This window comes from Thalassophryne amazonica, chromosome 9 (assembly GCF_902500255.1).
Source record: "Thalassophryne amazonica chromosome 9, fThaAma1.1, whole genome shotgun sequence".
NCBI classification, from domain to species: Eukaryota; Metazoa; Chordata; class Actinopteri; order Batrachoidiformes; family Batrachoididae; genus Thalassophryne; species Thalassophryne amazonica.
The window spans coordinates 70,702,207-70,722,088 of NC_047111.1; the positions used below are offsets into that span (position 1 = coordinate 70,702,207).

General features: G+C 40.9%; 2 protein-coding genes across 3 annotated transcripts in view; both read left to right on the forward strand.

Moving 5' to 3' along the window:
• The window catches only part of ilk (integrin-linked kinase), a 38,434-nt gene extending 26,427 nt beyond the window's left edge, over nucleotides 1-12,007 (forward strand). The window contains exons 11-13 of one of the 2 annotated variants that reach the window (XM_034178339.1): nucleotides 9,903-10,002; nucleotides 11,223-11,353; nucleotides 11,520-12,007. In XM_034178339.1, coding sequence (XP_034034230.1) covers nucleotides 9,903-10,002; nucleotides 11,223-11,353; nucleotides 11,520-11,669 — 381 coding nt within the window. In that variant the 3' untranslated portion in view covers nucleotides 11,670-12,007. The remainder of the gene's footprint in view (nucleotides 1-9,902; nucleotides 10,003-11,222; nucleotides 11,354-11,519) is intronic. The other variant, XM_034178338.1, reaches the window with a different exon arrangement.
• A 1,724-nt stretch (nucleotides 12,008-13,731) lies between these two features.
• smpd1 (sphingomyelin phosphodiesterase 1) overlaps nucleotides 13,732-19,882 on the forward strand; it is a 28,866-nt gene continuing 22,715 nt past the window's right edge. Inside the window, exon 1 of the mRNA XM_034178341.1 lies at nucleotides 13,732-14,167. Coding sequence (XP_034034232.1) covers nucleotides 13,949-14,167 — 219 coding nt within the window. The 5' untranslated portion in view covers nucleotides 13,732-13,948. The remainder of the gene's footprint in view (nucleotides 14,168-19,882) is intronic.

The following is a 19,882-nucleotide window of genomic DNA, read 5'->3' on the forward strand; positions in this document are numbered from 1 at the left end:
CCGGATAGTAAGTGCAGGCGGTCTGTGTAATTCTCAGTCAGTGGACAGGCCGTGTGTGAACGTGAACACAGCCTGTGAAAAACTGATCTCTGGAGTGCAGCTTTTCTGCAAAAGCCACATGAAAAATCCACTGTTTGCCCTGTTGAGAAAACCCTGATCGAGTCCAAATAGAGGTATTTTTTGATAATTAACGTAATTCAATTAGCATCCCATTTACACCGAGTCCAAGACCGATGTGCAATCGAAAAATGGCCTCTGCTCACGGTCACTCTCATTGGCTCTCACCGGGGTTGCAAGCTGGTCACAGTGGGGTCTCCATGGTTGGAACATGGTTGCCATCACTCTCCATCGGTCTCCAGCAGGTTCGCGAGTGTGTTGAACTGTTTAAAACACTTGCACCAGTTGTGTGATCAGTTAAAAGATACATGGGTCTCATAATCGGTCTCATTAACTCTCACAGGTCCCAAGCCAATACCAGCCTGATCCTATTGGTTGTAATAGATGCTCAATTGACTCTGCGTGGGGTTGCATCACTGACCACGGATATTACAACCCCATTTCCAATGAAGTTGGGACACAGCATGAAATGGAACTCAAATGTTTTCCCAAATTTTTCAGTTTGTGTTGGTAAAATAGCACAAGTTACTTATCAAAAAATTCCATTCAGGAACCAAAACCTGGAGAAATTAAGAACCAAAACGAAGACGTGAATGACAACAATCTGACCTAAAGAATAGCCACCATCCTTAATATGTGTTTGGTTTTTTTTGCCAGCTGTGTTCATTATTATTTTTATTGTTCTGCTTGTACAACCCCAATTCCAGTGAAGTTAGGACGTTGTGTAAAATGTAAATAAAAACAGAATACAATGATTTGCAAATCCTTGTCAACCTATATTCAATTGAATACACCACAAAGACAAGATATTTAATGTTCAGACCGATAGACCTTTTTGTTTTTGTGCAAATATTTGCTCATTTTGAAATGGATGCCTGCAACATGTTTCAAAAAAGCTGGGACAGGGGCAACAAAAAAACTGGGAAAGTTGAGTAATGCTCAAAGAACACCTGTTTGGAACATTCCACACGTGAACAGGTTAATTAGAAACAGGTGAGTGTCATGATTGGATATAAAAGGAGCATCCTCAAAAGCTCAGCCATTCACAAGCAAAGATGGGGTGATGATTACCACTTTGTGAACAACTGTGTGAAAAAAACAGTCCAACAGTTTAAGAACAATGTTTCTCAACTTTCAATTGCAAGGAATTAAGGGATTCCATCATCTACAGTCCATAATATAATCAGAAGATTCAGAGAATCTGGAGAACTTTCTACACATAAGTGGCAAGGCCGAAAACCAACATTGAATGCCCGTGACCTTCGATCCCTCAGGCAACACTGCATTAAAAACCGACATCATTGTATAAAGGATCTTACCACATGGCCTCAGGAAAACTTCAGAAAACCATTGTCGGTTAACACTGTTTGTCGCTACATCTACAGGTGCAAGTTAAAACTCTACCATGCAAAGTGAAAGCCATACATCAACAACATCCAGAAATGCCACCGCCTTCTCTGAGCCCGAGCTCAGTTGAAATGGACAGGCGCAAAGTGGAAAAGTGTGCTGTGGTCTGATGAGTCCACATTTCATATTGTTTTTGGAAATCATGGACGTTGTGTCCTCCGGGCAAAAGAGGAAAAAGACCATCCAGATTGTTACCAGCGCAAAGTTCAAAAGCCAGCACCTGTGATTGCATGGGGGTGTGTTAGTGCCCATGGCATGGGCAACTTACACATCTGTGATGGCACCATCAATGCTGAAAGGTACATCCAGGTTTTGGAGCAACGCATGCTGCCATCCAAGCAACGTCTTTATCAGGGGTGTCCCTGCTTATTTCAGCAAGACAATGCCAAGCCACATTCTGCATGTGTTACAACAGTGTGGCTTCGTAGTAAAAGAGTACAGGTACTAGACTGGCCTGCCTGCAGTCCAGACCTGTTGCCCATTGAAAATGTGTGGCGCATTATGAAGCGCAAAATACGACAACGGAGACCCCAGACTGTTGAACAACTGAAGTCATACATCAAGCAAGAATGGGAAAGAATTCCACCTACGAAGCTTCAACAATTAGTGTCCTCGGTTCCCAAACACTTATTGAGTGTTGTTAGAAGGAAAGGTGATGTAACACAGTGGTAAACATACCACTTTCCCAGCTTTTTTTAAACTTGTTGCAGGCATCCATTTGAAAATGAGCAAATATTTGCACAAAAACAATAAAGTTTATCAGTTTGAACATTAAATATCTTGTCTTTGTGGTGTATTCAATTGAATATAGATTGAAGAGGATTTGCAGATCATTGTATTCTGTTTTATTTACATTTTACACAACATCCCAACTTCATTGGAATTCAGTCACAATGCACGCTTTGTGTAAACACAAATAACATATCAATCTGGATACCAGCCAAGATTTGTGAGAGTTGACAACATGTCATGGAGTCTCAGTCCATTGTAAACGGAGCATAAAGTGTGTGTCCTTTTGCTTCGTCTGCAAGGTGGAGAGCAGCCAGTGAACAAACACACAGTGCCATGTTTTTCTTTTTAAACATCTGGGGCAACTTTTTGTTGTGATTTGGCGCTATGTAAATAAAACATACAAACACACTGCTTCGCTTTAAATACGTTAGTCTATTTCAGCACAGACCCTCTTTATCTTTAAAAACCTTGTTTTACTCAGTGTGTTGACTTGCAAAAGTTGTAGCTTCTCCTACATTGATTAACTTCTTAGTCTTCATTTGGGAGCATTACAGCATCACATAGAGGCCTGGCATATATATTTTTATTCTCCTTTTTTTAAATAGGTAAAGGCCTCATTGAGATTAAAAACCTCTTTACACAAGTGACCTGGCCAAGAGAGCAGCACAACAACATGGTCACAAAATACAACAATACAAACAGACATAGACAGCTGTCATACCCAACAAATATATATATATAGCGAGGAAAATAAGTATTTGAACACCCTGCGGTTTTGCAAGTTCTCCCACTTAGAAATCATGGAGGGGTCTGAAATTTTCATTTTAGGTGCATGTCCACTGTGAGAGACATAATCTAAAAAAAAAAAAGATCCGGAAATCACAATGTATGATTTTTTAAATAATTTATTTGTATGTTACTGCTGCAAATAAGTATTTGATGACCTGTGAAAATCAATGTTAATATTTGGTACAGTAGCCTTTGTTTGCTGTTACGGAGGTCAAACGTTTCCTGTAGTTTTTCACCAGGTTTGCACACACTGCAGCAGGGATTTTGGTCCACTCCTCGATACAGATCTTCTCTAGATCTTTCAGGTTTGGAGTTTCAGCTCACTCCAAAGATTTTCTATTGAGTTCAGGTCTGGAGACTGGCCAGACCACTCCAGGACCTTGAAATGCTTCTTACGGAGCCCCTCCTTAGTTGCCCTGGCTGTGTGTTTGGGGTCATTGTCATGCTGGAAGACCCAGCCATGACCCATCTTCAATGCTCTTACTGAGGGAAGGAGGTTGTTTGCCATAATCTCGCAATACATGACCCCATCCATCCTCCCTTCAATACGGTCCAGTCATCCTGTCCCCTTTGCAGAAGAGCACCCCCAGAGTATGATGTTTCCACCCCCATGCTTCATGGTTGGGATGGTTTTCTTGGGGTTGTTCTCATCCTCTAAACATGGTAAGTGGAGTTGATTCCAAAAAGCTCTATTCTGGTCTCATCTGACCACATGAGCTTCTCCCATGCCTCCTCTGGATCATCCAGATGGTCACTGGTGAACTTCAAATGGGCCTGGACATGTGCTGGCTTGAGCAGGGGGACCTTGCCGCCCTGCAGGATTTTTAACCATGACAGCATCATGTGTTACTAATGTAATCTTTGTGACTGTGGTCCCAGCTCTCTTCTGGTCATTGACCAGGTCCTCCTGTGTAGTTCTGAGCTTTCTCAGAATCATCCTTACCCCACAAAGTGAGATCTTGCATGGACTCCCAGACCAAGGGAGATTGACAGTCATCTTGGGTTTCTTCCACTTTCGAATAAATATAACAGTTGTTGTCTTCTACCAAGCTGCATGCCTGTTGTCCTGTAGTCCATCCCAGCCTTGTGCAGGTCTACAGTTTTGTCCCTGGTGTCCTTAGACAGCTCTTTGGTCTTGGCTATGGTGGACAGGTTGGAGTGTGATTGATTGAGTGTGTGAACAGGTGTCTTTTATACAGGAAACAAGTTCAAACAGGTGCAATTAATACAGGTAAAGAGTGCAGAATAAGAGGGCTTCTTAAAGAAAAATTAACAGGTCTGTGAGCCACAATTCTTGCTGGTTAGTAGGTGTTCAAATACTTATTTGCAGCAGTAACATACAAATAAATTATTAAAAAAATCATACATTGTGATTTCCGGATTTTCTTTTTTTTTTTTTAGATTATGTCTCTCACAGTGGACATGCATCTAAGATGAAAATTTCAGACCCCTCCATGATTTCTAAGTGGGAGAACTTGCAAAACCGCAGGGTGTTCAAATACTTATTTTCCTCACTGTATATATATATATATATATATATATATATATATATATATATATATATATATATATATATATATATTTTCTGGTGGTTGGCTCTCACTGCGGTATTGTATCACTTCCTGTTCCGGAGCACAGCGGTGTTTTGCTGTATCTGTTAGCTGTTTAATCTGCGCAGTTAGATTGATCTAGTTAACTAGATAACGATTTGTTTTACAGTGTAATCTTCATGTGCCTTAACTAAAGCACTCCCTCTGCTGAATCACCTCTAAATTATTTACACATTATTCACTTTGTGTGTTTTTAGGAATCCGCTAGCTTAGCGCAGCTACTAGCTCTTAGCCGATTTAGCATGGCGGCTTCTCCTGTCTCTCCTGCACTTTTCTGCTCTGGGTGTGAAATGTTTAGTCTAGAAATCTGGCCAATTTTCTTAAATCCTCCAAACCGTGACCATCCAGGGTTGGGACCAGGAAGCAGAGTTGTAGTCTTACACACCTCTCTGCAGCTTCTCTCCCCCTGCCATCCCCTCATTACCCTATCCCCGTAGAGACGGTGCCTGCTCCCAGACCACCAATAACCAGTAAAAATCTATTTAAGCATAAAAATTCAAAAAGAAAAATAATATAGCACCTTCAACTGCACCACAGACTAAAACAGTTAAATGTGGTCTATTAAACATTAGGTCTCTCTTCTAAGTCCCTGTTAGTAAATGATATAATAATTGATCAACATATTGATTTATTCTGCCTTACAGAAACCTGGTTACAGCAGGATGAATATGTTAGTTTAAATGAGTCAACACCCCCGAGTCACACTAACTGCCAGAACGCTCGTAGCACGGGCCGAGGCGGAGGATTAGCAGCAATCTTCCATTCCAGCTTATTAATAATCAAAAACCCAGACAGAGCTTTAATTCATTTGAAAGCTTGACTCTTAGTCTTGTCCATCCAAATTGGAAGTCCCAAAAACAGTTTTATTTGTTATTATCTATCGTCCACCTGGTCGTTACTGTGAGTTTCTCTGTGAATTTTCAGACCTTTTGTCTGACTTAGTGCTTAGCTCAGATAAGATAATTATAGTGGGCGATTTTAACATCCACACAGATGCTGAGAATGACAGCCTCAACACTGCATTTAATCTATTATTAGACTCAGTTGGCTTTGCTCAAAATGTAAATGAGTCCACCCACCACTTTAATCATATCTTAGATCTTGTTCTGTCTTATGGTATGGAAATTGAAGACTTAACAGTATTCCCTGAAAACACCCTTCTGTCTGATCATTTCTTAATAACATTTACATTTACTCTGATGGACTACCCAGCAGTGGGGAATAAGTTTCATTACACTAGAAGTCTTTCAGAAAGCGCTGTAACTAGGTTTAAGGATATGATTCCTTCTTTATGTTCTCTAATGCCATATACCAACACAGTGCAGAGTAGCTACCTAAACTCTGTAAGTGAGATAGAGTATCTCGTCAGTAGTTTTACATCCTCATTGAAGACAACTTTGGATGCTTTAGCTCCTCTGAAAAAGAGAGCTTTAAATCAGAAGTGCCTGACTCCGTGGTATAACTCACAAACTCGCAGCTTAAAGCAGATAACCCGTAAGTTGGAGAGGAAATGGCATCTCACTAATTTAGAAGATCTTCACTTAGCCTGGAAAAAGAGTCTGTTGCTCTATAAAAAAAGCCCTCCGTAAAGCTAGGACATCTTACTACTCATCACTAATTGAAGAAAATAAGAACAACCCCAGGTTTCTTTTCAGCACTGTAGCCAGGCTGACAGAGTCAGAGCTCTTTTGAGCCGAGTATTCCTTTAACTTTAACTAGCAATGACTTCATGACTTTCTTTGCTAATAAAATTTTAACTATTAGAGAAAAAATTACTCATAACCATCCCAAAGACGTATCATTATCTTTGGCTGCTTTCAGTGATGCCGGTATTTGGTTAGACTCTTTCTCTCCGATTGTTCTGTCTGAGTTATTTTCATTAGTTACTTCCTCCAAACCATCAACTTGTCTATTAGACCCCATTCCTACCAGGCTGCTCAAGGAAGCCCTACCATTAATTAATGCTTTGATCTTAAATATGATCAATCTATCTTTATTAGTTGGCTATGTACCACAGGCTTTTAAGGTGGCAGTAATTAAACCATTACTTAAAAAGTCATCACTTGACCCAGCTATCTTAGCTAATTATAGGCCAATCTCCAACCTTCCTTTTCTCTCAAACATTTTTGAAAGGGTAGTTGTAAAACAGCTAACTGATCATCTGCAGAGGAATGGTCTATTTGAAGAGTTTCAGTCAGGTTTTAGAATTCATCATAGTACAGAAACAGCATTAGTGAAGGTTACAAATGATCTTCTTATGGCCTCAGACAGTGGACTCATCTCTGTGCTTGTTCTGTTAGACCTCAGTGCTGCTTTTGATACTGTTGACCATAAATTTTATTACAGAGATTAGAGCATTCCATAGGTATTAAAGGCACTGCGCTGCGGTGGTTTGAATCATATTTATCTAATAGATTACAATTTGTTCATGTAAATGGGGAATCTTCTTCACAGACTAAGGTTAATTATGGAGTTCCACAAGGTTCTGTGCTAGGACCAATTTTATTCACTTTATACATGTTTCCCTTAGGCAGTATTATTAGACGGCATTGCTTAAATTTTCATTGTTACGCAGATGAGACCCAGCTTTATCTATCCATGAAGCCAGAGGACACACACCAATTAGCTAAACTGCAGGATTGTCTTACAGACATAAACACATGGATGACCTCTAATTTCCTGCTTTTAAACTCAGATAAAACTGAAGTTATTGTACTTGGCCCCACAAATCTTAGAAACATGGTGTCTAACCAGATCCTTACTCTGGATGGCATTACCCCGACCTCTAGTAATACTGTGAGAAATCTTGGAGTCATTTTGATCAGGATATTCATTCAATGCGCATATTAAACAAATATGTAGGACTGCTTTTTTGCATTTGCGCAATATCTCTAAAATTAGAAAGGTCTTGTCTGAGTGATGCTGAAAAACTAATTCATGCATTTATTTCCTCTAGGCTGGACTATTGTAATTCATTATTATCAGGTTGTCCTAAAAGTTCCCTGAAAAGCCTTCAGTTAATTAAAAATGCTGCAGCTAGAGTGCTAACAGGGACTAGAAGGAGAGAGCATATCTCACCCATATTGGCCTCTCTTCATTGGCTTCCTGTTAATTCTAGAATATAATTTAAAATTCTTCTTCTTACTTATAAGGTTTTGAATAATCAGGTCCCATCTTATCTTAGGGACCTCATAGTACCATATCACCTCCAATAGAGCGCTTCGCTCTCAGACTGCAGGCTTACTTGTAGTTCCTAGGGTTTGTAAGAGTAGAATGGGAGGCAGAGCCTTCAGCTTTCAGGCTCCTCTCCTGTGGAACCAGCTCCCAATTCAGATCAGGGAGACAGACACCCTCTCTACTTTTAAGATTAGGCTTAAAACTTTCCTTTTTGCTAAAGCTTATAGTTATGGCTGGATCAGGTGACCCTGAACCATCCCTTAGTTATGCTGCTATAGACTTAGACTGCTGGGGGGTTCGCATGATGCACTGAGTGTTTCTTTCTCTTTTTGCTCTGTATGCACCACTCTGCATTTAATCATTAGTGATTGATCTCTGCTCCCCTCCACAGCATGTCTTTTCCTGGTTCTCTCCCTCAGCCCCAACCAGCCCCAGCAGAAGACTGCCCCTCCCTGAGCCTGGTTCTGCTGGAGGTTTCTTCCTGTTAAAAGGGAGTTTTTCCTTCCCACTGTTGCCAAGTGCTTGCTCACAGGGGGTCGTTTTGACTGTTGGGGTTTTTCTGTAATTATTGTATGGCCTTGCCTTACAATATAAGGCGCCTTGGGGCAACTGTTTGTTGTGATTTGGCGCTATATAAATAAAATTGATTTGATATATATATATATATATATATATATATATATATATATATATATATATATATATATATACACACAGTTTCTAAAATTACATTGTAAAACAGTCACATTGACCAAGGCAGTTTCCCTCTTGATCCCTCAATTGAATTGTCCCTTCTCCCCCCTCCCCAGTTCTGACAATTTCAGATCAGTGTGTAAATTATTCCATGTGGAAGGAGCAGCAGCATATTTAAAAGCTTTTTTTTTCCCCCAAGTTCTTTTCTCACGCTCGGGATCACCATCTGCCGACGAATAGTATGAGAGCAAAGGCCATATTGATTTTGGATTCTACAAGTGTCGGTAGAGAGATAAGGAGGGACTATGCCAAGAATAGTTTTATATGTAAAGACCAACCAATGCGAGAGCCTGCGTACATAGAGGGATGACCAATGAGCAACAACATACAAAATACAATGATGTGTGCAATTTCCACATCCTGTAATAAAACGCAAAGCACAGTGATACACAGCATCTAATTTCTTAAGATACTGATCAGGGGCATTCAAAAACAATAAATCACTATAATTCAGCAGAGGTAAAAATAAATAAATAAATGAACAAAAGTTGCTGATGTCAAGTCCTTTCTGTCTTGAGGGAGAAGTTGGATTTGTTCCTAAAAGAAACCCACCAGAAACCAAAGAAACCCCTGACCTTCAGCTTGGAGACAGTTTTCAGTGTGTGCTTTGAATGTCAGGTTCTGATCAATAATGATACTTAAATACTTGTAAGATGTAACTATTTCACTTTCAACCCCTTGAGTGGTTGAGATGTTGGGAAGATTAGCTGGTTGTTCTTTGCAGTTTGAAAACAACATGCACTTAGATTTCCCTGCATTTAATACCAGTTTGTTTAAGTTGAGTTAAGTGAGTCTGATCAACATCAAAGGCAGACTGCAGGTATTCCAGAGTTTTGGTTACTGAGGAGGAGGAAGAGTAGATTACTGTCATCTGCAAATGGTAAGTAGCAGTTGATAAATTGTTACAAAGATTGTTTACATATATTGAAAACAACAGTGGTCCCAGGATGGAACCTTGGGGCACGCCCTTTGACGTGTGGAGGAAGGCAGAGGGAGACTCAGCAAACTGGACGAATTGAGCATGTTTGCTTAACACTTTGAAAATGGCAAATAAAATGATTGCATCCATTTCTGTGTGGTCAAGGCCTTAGTTTGTAATTTTAGATAAGCTGTAAAGCTGACGGTGCAGGAAATGGCTTCCACTGGTATTTGAAAAAGGCGAAAAACTAGAGCTTATCCCCTACGAAGGGGTGTGGGAGTGGTTGGGCAGGGAGGCCCCACCCCCCCACCTGCACCTGACCTCTAGTGCCAACACTGTATTCTGAGTGTAATTAACCCGCCTCACCTCACGTACTTATTCTGATATTTAATTGGCAGATTGATGAAGATATGATAGCCAGAGTAAGTATGGCAGATGCAAAATTCTCCTTCCAGTGTCCTGGCCGTATGTACTCCCCAGCATGGTTGGCCCCTGAAGGTATTTATTCTATTTATTCTTTCTCTATGTTTTCCTCACTCTTGTCTATAAAGTACTGCAAAAATATCTGACATGTTGACAAAAAAAAAAAATCACTCGAGGGCACTCAGGGAGCACAAATATCTGCACCACTGGCCAACAGTTGACTCTTTATCTGTCCTGAACTGGGGTCAAGTGCGCAGGTGGGGTGCTGTTTGACCAAAGAGCAACAACAATTAAATCAATGAGAGCTGTTACAAAAACATACAAATGTACAAAGATAAGCCTGCAAAGCTGACAAAAGTAAATTAGAATTTATTGCAATTTAAAATGTCTGAAGTGTAAGTGTATCAAAACAAATGACAAACTAACCGCACCAGGAGGTGTGTCTCAATAAAATACAACATTTCTATATCGCGCTATAATACTCCTCGCAGTTCCTTTGCGTGATTTCCACCAAACTTGATATGTGTATCTCGGATGTGCCCTTAAAGGGTTTGCTTGGTCAAAGACAATGAGGTCAAAGTTCAAAATATTTATTTTTCACTCTGATTTGCACCCAGTTTGGCCCCATGATTGAAGAGTACTTCTAGAATTGCCCAAGTCAAATTTACTAAAATTCAGTTATTGCAGTCAAAGGTCAAAATCTGACGTTCATTCCGATGTTCACCAAACTTTGCACGCCTATGTAGGTGGGTTCTGGAATTGTTTGTAATTGAACCTGGCCCATATTGGAACTCTGCTACTGCACAAGTCTCCCGGAAGTGTGCGCAGTTATGGTGCAGAAGTATTGTTCAAATTTCAAAACTTTTTATGTTTTTCACAAATGACAATAAAGGGGCGCAAACTCAAACCTGTAACCAATCCTAACCCTAAACCATTTGCAAAAAAAAACAAAAAAAAATTCTGAGTTTGTCCTAGTTTGCATACCTCATGGAACAAATACAGTATGTTGCAAAATAAGTAGTCAGGATGGTATTAATCTGTAAATATCTTACTTTATTTAAAACATTTTTTGTTGTTATATGGGGGCAGGGGTCTAATGTTTTTTCAGAAACACTGGGGTACTTAAGACATTTACACTACACTGAATGCTTCCTCCTCGTACATTGTGAGTCTTCTATCGGAGACGTACTATATAATGCAGTCTTAAGATCTGTTTTTATTTGGTGTCTTAAACACGATAAGAGACTCCAAGCAAGCCCTGTGAGTGGTATTTGTCCTTTGCTCTTTGCCTTCAGCCCTGCAAAAAAGACCTGAGGACATCAACAGGAGATCTGCTGATATGTGGAGCTTTGCAGTGTTGCTATGGGAGCTGGTGACCAGAGAGGTTCCTTTTGCTGACCTCTCACACATGGAGATAGGCATGAAGGTGACTGCCCCTCATGCATCTTACGCAAACACTTATATCTAATGTAAGCCTTCAAAATATGGCACCAGGCCCACAAACAATTTGCCTCCTAAATGCTGACAGTTATCTTGTGTTCTGAAGGAGATTTCACTTTGTGTCCCACTTCTCTAATCTGCTTCCTCTTTAGGTGGCTCTGGAGGGTCTCCGGCCCACCATTCCTCCAGGAATCTCGCCTCATATCTGTAAGCTGATGAGGCTTTGCATGAACGAAGATCCAGCCAAGAGACCCAAGTTTGACATGATTGTCCCCATCCTGGAGAAAATGCAAGAAAAGTGAATATACCCATGACCATTTGTCTATTTTGTTAATCACCAGACCACTCTTTATCATCACCTAAAGCATGTATCTGCTAAAGCACTGTAAATATTAATTTGATCAAAGACCACTTTTGTCACCCATTATGAACAGTAAGTCTTGTATTTCTTATCTTGTATAATTTAAATTTTAAGCTGAAACATTTTGGTCTTTTATTTTAGTTGAAATATTGAAAGTGTGGCTTCTGTTCAGCTATGAATTAACTGCTCACAGACAGATCCAAAGAACTGTACAGGAAAAAAAATGTTCTGTACACATTAGCAAATACCAGTGCAATAAATGTTTTGTATTTATGCAAATCTTTGATGTATTTTGTGCTGCCTCTGTGGTTGCAGGTTGTTAACACTCACAAATAATTTGATGCTTGTGCAACATTTTAAGTTGAAACCCAAAGTATCCTTTGGCTGTTTGTGTCCGTAGATTGGTGGTGTGGTGCCACAAAGGGCCACCTGACATGCAAACAGGTTCATGAGAAAAATAGATTAAAAATTTATTTATTTATTTTTGAATGAGGAAACAAAGTTAATTTAACAAGTGAAATTTATGGTTTAATGATTTACTTATTTGAAAACATAACTTTCTTGTGCTGTTTCATGAACCTAAACAGACTAAGGCTGTGTCCACATTACTTTTTGAAGTGGCCTGAAAGTTTTGTTAGTTTGTGTGTTTGAAATAACTTGCATTGAGATATGAAAAGATCTGAAGTTTTGATTTTGGTTAGGTTTGGTCAACGATCATGGTGAAAGGTTCAGGTCAAATTTTCAGCCCCATGCTCATGATCAACAAAATGGACAATGTTATAAAAATGACTTAAGATATTTAATTGTCAGTGATCCTGGCACATAACATTTTCTCCACACGCCTGATAATTTGTAATGTGGATGTTTCATTGCATGTTTTTTTCAAAAAACAAATCAAACAACTCTGTCAAGATGAAAATTAGCCACATGTTTAAATTTGATTTATTGAGCATTCAAGACGATCCTGTAAAATGATGGTAAAAAATAAAATGCTAACGTAAATTAACCCCTTAAGGCCCTAGAGCCTATTTCACCAAAATCACATACCCATACATTATTAATTTCTCAGCTTGTACAAGGTCAAATATGAAAAGTTTGATCAGCTAAAAGACAGGTCCTAGGGGATGTTGTGGATGCAAAAAAATTGAAAGTAAATAATACTTGATAGGAGTAAATGAGGGTTGTCCCCCCCCCCCCCCCCCCCCCCCCCACACACACACACACACAAAAAAGAATTCTGATTTATGTCTTTATTTGCTTGGCGTTTCAGCTGTGGTTAGTTGATATGTGATTGAAGTGGATACTTTTGTAGAGGAGCCTTCGCTTGACATTTTGATGTATAATAAGTGTATGTTGGTGTCGGCATTGGTTAGTTGTGAGGGTTCAAATGTTCCAAAACAGGGCAAGAACCCAAATTTGGGGACTCTAGGGTTTAAGAGGTTTTAAATAACACAAGAAAGCCAAAAGGCTTATTTACTATATTGGGGAATAAAATAAAAATATAAGCTATTAAAACGATTAAATTAACATCACAAAGAGAATAAACACGCCATAAGTTAAGAATACATCTGTTTCAGACAACAATATTAGAATAAATCTAATCCCTAAGGTCCACAGATAAAATGCTCCACTATTTAGTACCAGTAATTGCAAATGTATTGCACATATTTTTACTTATTTCAATATTTGGCGTGTCGCAGTTTGTAATTATTTTTTTAAGAATATTTTGGCGTGTTAAATGCGATTAAAGCATCGGCACACTGCTCCTTTTGTACAGTCTCATTCTTCAGGAAGTGTCGAGTAATTCCACATTATAAAATCAGGTCCTGACCGTCCTTAAAAAAAGAATAATGGTCTTTTATTATTTATGGTTTATATATATATATATAAAGCTGGTGCATTTAGTGTTCGATAAAGCGATGATCCCACTGTTTTAGAGGAACAGTAAATATGTGTGACACGTGATCAGTCAGCTGACCTCTGCGGGCTTCCTCACAGCGGGTCAGACTTTAGGCTGCTGGCCGCCCGAAGAGGACGGCAGACCGGCTACAGCTCCGCTCTGAGCCGCTGCTCTGTGAAGGGAACGGAACAACTCAGCCAGCCAGCCAGCTTCTTCTTCTTATTATTATTATTATTATTATTATAGTCATTGTTTTGTGTACTTCCGCCGGCGTGTTGTTGACTCGCTGTGTGATTGAGACTCGAACCCCCGTGAGGACGATGAGATTTCTGGTCTCTTTCTTGGCCGCCTGCGCGCTGCTCGTCGTGTCGTGGCCGCACTTTGGTTCCTGTTCTCCGACTCAGGGTTCACGGCAGCCCGGCGTCCTGCTGCTGCTCCGGGAGCAGCTGCTGAGCCGCTCTGGGTTCAGGTTTAACTGGAAGAACGTCACCTGTCCTCTGTGTAAAGCTGTCTTCACCGTCCTAGATGTCGCCCTTCTGGTAAGTGGCAGCACTTTAATGGCGAATGTGTCCAAATCAAAACACTAAGAACACTGAGAAAATAGTTTTTAAAGTAGGTACGCTCAAATTATTGATTTTTCCTGTTGTAGTAATAATAATAATAATAATATAAATATAATATATATAAAAAATGTAATTGTTTTGACCTTGCTGCAAAGTAAACTTGGCCAGTAAGAATCTCTATCAGTTCTGTTGTTGTAATCATGTGCTGTCTGTCCAAACAATCCTCAAACGTCGCACTGATATTAAACAGTTCTACATGTCAGTCCTGTGATGCATTCAGGTGCTCACCTCCAGACAGTCAGGGACCAAAGTACTTAGTGACAATTTTTTTTTTTCCTCTGCCGACATCATGTTTGTAGTTTGACTGTTAACAAGATTGTGGGGAAAATTACAATTGAGCTGATTTTCTTGAAACGTGGTAAAAAGGTGAGGTATGGTATTTCCCCTTTTTCTATGTAGGAGATTTTCGTCATTTCCTTGAAACCTAATACACAGAAAATCATGAAAAATTATAATTTATTCACATTACAGCTGCAACAATTAATCAGTAGCTGTCAATTTAATGGTTTGAGTATGAAGAGTATGAAAACTGTTTATTTCGAACATTTGATACAACAACAATTACAAGATAGATCAGTAAAGACAACAACAAAAAAGTTCCTACTGTGTACCCAACATGTCCGAAAAGGGGTAGGGTGAAGCATCAGCTTATTTATCTCTACCCCTTCTTCCCCACAACCAGTAATACCCTTTGCCACATATACATATAGATTCCTACACACCTAAACCGATATCTATATATATATATATATATATATATATATATATATATATATATATACACAAACATAAATATACACCTACACATACCTACTTACATACAAAATACTATATATTTACAAGCCGAAGCAAAAAGCAAGAACACCCTAACCCTCATTACCCTTCCTCCTCCCTATACCTAGAAAAAAAACATTTTTATACCACTGTTTGAACTGGTTCATGCTTGGACATTGCTTGAGCCCCACTCCCAATCTGTTCCACATCCTCACCCCACAGACAGAAATACAGAAACCTTTTAATGTTGTTCGTGCCCACTGATGCTTTAAATTAAATTTCCCCCTCAGACTGCAATCCCCTGATCTGTTAAAAAACATATTTTTAATATTTGCTGGAAGTAAATTGTTTATTGCTTTATACACGATTTGTACTGTTTGAAAATGAACCAAGTCTGTGAATTTTAAGAATTTGGATTGTAAAAATAGTGGATTTGTATGATCTCTATAGCCAGTATTATGAATAATTCTTATAGCTCTTTTCTACATTACTGATAGTGATTGTGTTGTACCTTTATAAGTATTACCCCATACCTCTGCACAGTACTGTAAATATGGTAAAACCAGTGAGCAGTAAAGAATGCGGAGTGAGTTGTGGTCCAGAATATGTTTCGCTTTGTTTAGAACTGAAATGCTTCTTGACAGTTTACTTTGTATATGTTTTATATGAGTCTTCCAGTTTATCTTATCTGTTATCACCCCCAGAAACTTATTTTCATGTACCCTTTCAATATCTACCCCCTCGACTTGTAACTGAACCTGTATGTCTGTATTACAATAGCCAAATAACATGTATTTTGTTTTACTTAAGTTTAATGATAATTTGTTTCTGTCAAACCATATTTTCAATTTTCCCATTTCTATACTGATCCTCCTCAGTAACTCCTGCAAATCCCCCCCTGAACAAAAAATGCTTGTGTCATCTGCAAATAATACTAATTTTAATATTTTGGAAACATTGACAATATCATTTATATAAATTAGAAACAGTTTTGGACCCAATACTGACCCCTGTGAGACAATACTGTCCCACAGGGGTCAGTATTGGGTTGATTAACAGTTTTGAAAATCAATCAATTTGAGTGATTATTATTTTTTTTTTTCTATCCAGATTTCATCTTAATGACTGAAGATTCTTGACTGGGACTGTAAATATTTTCTGGTTTGTTTTAGTAATTTCTCTCTGGCAGTAAACTGAATGTCTTTGGGCTGTGGACAAAACAAGACATTTGAAGGCATCATCTTGGGCTCTGCAAAACAATGACATTTTTCACCATTTTCTGGCGTTTTGTGCACCTAACATCTATTTGGTTACTCAGTCAATTATTTTCTCAAGTCATCAGTTGTGAAAAGAATTGTTAGTTCATCCATCCATCCATCCAATTTCTTCCACTTGTTCTTTCGGTCATGAGCCAAATCTCATGACCATAGGTAAGGGTCGGAACATAGATTGATTGGTAAATCGAGAGCTTTGCCCCCCTTCTCAGCTCTCTCTTCACCACGACGGTCCGATACAGCGACCGCATCACTGCAGACGCTGCACCGATTCATCTATCGATCTCACGCTCCATCCGTCCCTCACTTGTGAACAAGACCCCGAGATACTTAAACTCCTCCACCTGAGGCAAGGACACCCCACTGACCTGAAGAGGGCAAGGCACCTTTTTCCGGTTGAGAACCATGGCCTTGGATTTGGAGGGGCTGATCTTCATCCCGGACGCTTCACACTCGGCTGCAAACCGCCCCAGTGCATGCTGAAGGTCCTGGTTTGACAAAGCCAACAGGACTACATCATCCGCAAACAGCAGAGATGACATTCTGTGGTTCCCAAACCGGACCCCCTCTACACCCTGGCTGCACCTAGAAATTCTGTCCATAAAGGTAATGAACAGAACTGGTGACAAAGGGCAGCTCTGGCGGAGGCCAACGTGCACTGGAAACAGGTTTGACTTACTACCGGCAATGCAAACCAAGCTCCTGCTGCGGTCGTACAGGGACAGGATAGCCCTTAGCAAAGGACCCCGGACCCCGTACTCCCGGAGAAGCCCCCACAGGGCGCCTCGAGGGACATGGTCAAACGCCTTCTCCAGATCCACATAGCACATGTGGACTCGTTGGGCAAACTCCCATTTACCCTCGAGCACCTGATGGAGGGTGTAGAGCTGGTCCAGTGTGCCGCGACCAGGACGAAAACCACACTGCTCCTCCTGAATCCGAGGTTCGACTGTCGGTCGAATTCTCCTGTCCAGCACCCTGGAATAGACCTTACCGGGGAGGCTGAGGAGTGTGATCCCCCTGTAGTTGAAACACACCCTCCAGTCCCCCTTCTTAAACAGAATAATTGTTAGTTGCAGCTCTAAATTCACATTATGAGACATTGCAACAGTGTATTTAATTTGGTGTAAATCAGATCCCTATAAAGTTCTGGATTTTATAAATCACAATATGAAATTTAAAGGGGTGCATTTATATTGGATGACTGTAATGTAACAAATTGGGCTACAAATGTATAACTCTTATTTTATCACATGTTGAATGGAATGAACAAAACTATTATTAAGTACCATAAACGTTCTGTCATTTTGTTATGTGAAAAAATAATTAAGCAGTTGAGTTGTTGTGTTTAAGCCCAATTTGCTATCTTGCAGTCAATCAAAGAAGGGAACCCAACATGCATCGTGAGCTACTGGTTCTTCAAGATGGGTTCACTTGTTGAAGCTGTTATAGGACTGTTGTTCATTTATTTATTTAGTTAGTTAGTTAGTTATTTTGTGAAGACAAAGTTCCAGTGTATTTATTTCTTTGAAATGACAGTAGGCAAATATAGAGTAGGTTGCTTCAGAAAAGTCAGTTCTAATTATTGAGGTGTCATTTATGCCCGTGTTTCGTAAAGTGTGGGCTGCAGCCTCTTGGGTCCGGCAACTGTATTGCAGGTAGGTAGTGTCCCCCCCGGAGAGTCATGAAGGTAGTGCAGGTGGCCCATGAGAGGTCATTAAAAAATAAATTTTAATAAAGCTCTGTAACTTTTTAGTTCTGTAATAATGCCTATACCGTAATAAGGCCTAGACCGTAATCTTAAACATTACTACAGAACTAAAAAGTTACAAATCTTTTTAGTTCTGTAGTAACTGGTGAGTTAACTGTGGTGACCTCGGTGACCGAGGTGGTTAGAAAGCTCCTCGGTGGCAAGGCTCCTGGGGTGGATGAAATCCGTCCTGAGTACCTTAAGTGTCTGGATGTTGTGGGACTGTCTTGGCTGACACGCCTCTGCAACATCACGTGGCGATCGGGACAGTGCCTCTGGATTGGCAGACTGGGGTGGTGGTCCCTCTGTTTAAGAAGGGGACCGGAGGGTGTGTTCCAACTATAGGGGATCACACTCCTCAGCCTCCCCGGTAAGGTCTATTCCAGAATACTGGAGAGGAGAATTCGACCGATGGTCGAACCTCGGATTCAGGAGGAGCAGTGTGGTTTTCGTCCTGGTCGCGGCACACTGGACCAGCTCTACACGCTCCATCGCGTGCTTGAGGGTTCATGGGAGTTCGCCCCAACCAGTCCTATGTGTTTTGTGGATCTGGAGAAGGCATTCCCCGTGTCCCTCGGAGCACCCTGTGGGGAGTGCCTCTGGGAGTACGGGTTCCGGGGTCCTTTGCTAAGGCCTATCGGTCCCTGTACGACCGCAGCAGGAGCTTGGTTTGCATTGCCGGGTAGTAAGTCAAACCTGTTTCCAGTGCACGTTGGCCTCTGCCAGGGCTGCCCTTTGTCACCGGTTCTGTTCATTATTTTTATGGACAGAATTTCTAGGCGCAGCCAGGGTGTAGAGGGGGTCTGGTTTGGGAACCACAGAATCTCGTCTCTGCTGTTTGCGGACGATGTGGTTCTGTTGGCTTCGTCAAATCAGGACCTTCAGCGTGCACTGGGGCGGTTTGCAGCCAAGTGTGAAGCGTCCAGGATGAAGATCAGCACCTCCAAATCCGAGGCCATGGTTCTCGACCGGAAAAAGGTGCTTTGCCCTCTTCAGGTCGGTGGAGTGTCCTTGCCTCAAGTGGAGGAGTTTAAGTATCTCGGGGTCTTGTTCACGAGTGAGGGACGGATGGAGCGTGAGATCGATAGATGGATCGGTGCAGCATCTGCAGTGATGCGGTCACTGTATCGGACCGTCGTGGTGAAGAGAGAGCTGAGTAGGGGGGCAAAGCTCTCGATTTACTGATCGATCTACGTTCCGATCCTCACCTATGGTCATGAGATTTGGCTCATGACCGAAAGAACGAGATCGCGAGTACAAGCGGCCGAGATGAGTTTCCTCCGCAGGGTGGCTGGGCGCTCCCTTAGAGATAGGGTGAGGAGCTCGGTCACTCGGGAGGAGCTCGGAGTCGAGCCGCTGCTCCTCCACGTCGAAAGGAGTCAGTTGAGGTGGCTCGGGCATCTTTTCCGGATGCCCCCTGGACGCCTCGCTGGAGAGGTGTTCCAGGCAAGTCCCATTGGGAGGAGGCCCCGGGGAAGACCCAGGACACGCTGGAGGGACTCATCTCTCGGCTGGCTTGGGAACACCTTGGGGTTCCCCCGGAGGAGCTGGGGGAGGTGTGTGTGGATCGGGAGGTCTGGGCGGCTTTGCTTGAGCTGCTGCCCCCGCGACCCGACTCCGGATAAAGCGGAAGAAAATGGATGAATGTTTAAAATTACCTTAGAAAATGTTTGATTATTTTAAAAATGTAATCAGAAACCATAAAACAAACCCATGGGATTTAAATTCATTTATTTGATGTTTAACATATTATACATAAGGAAATACTTCATCTTAATCTTGTGTTGATAAGAATTATGAATAAATGTTTGGGTGGTTTGTGGTGTGTCGTTT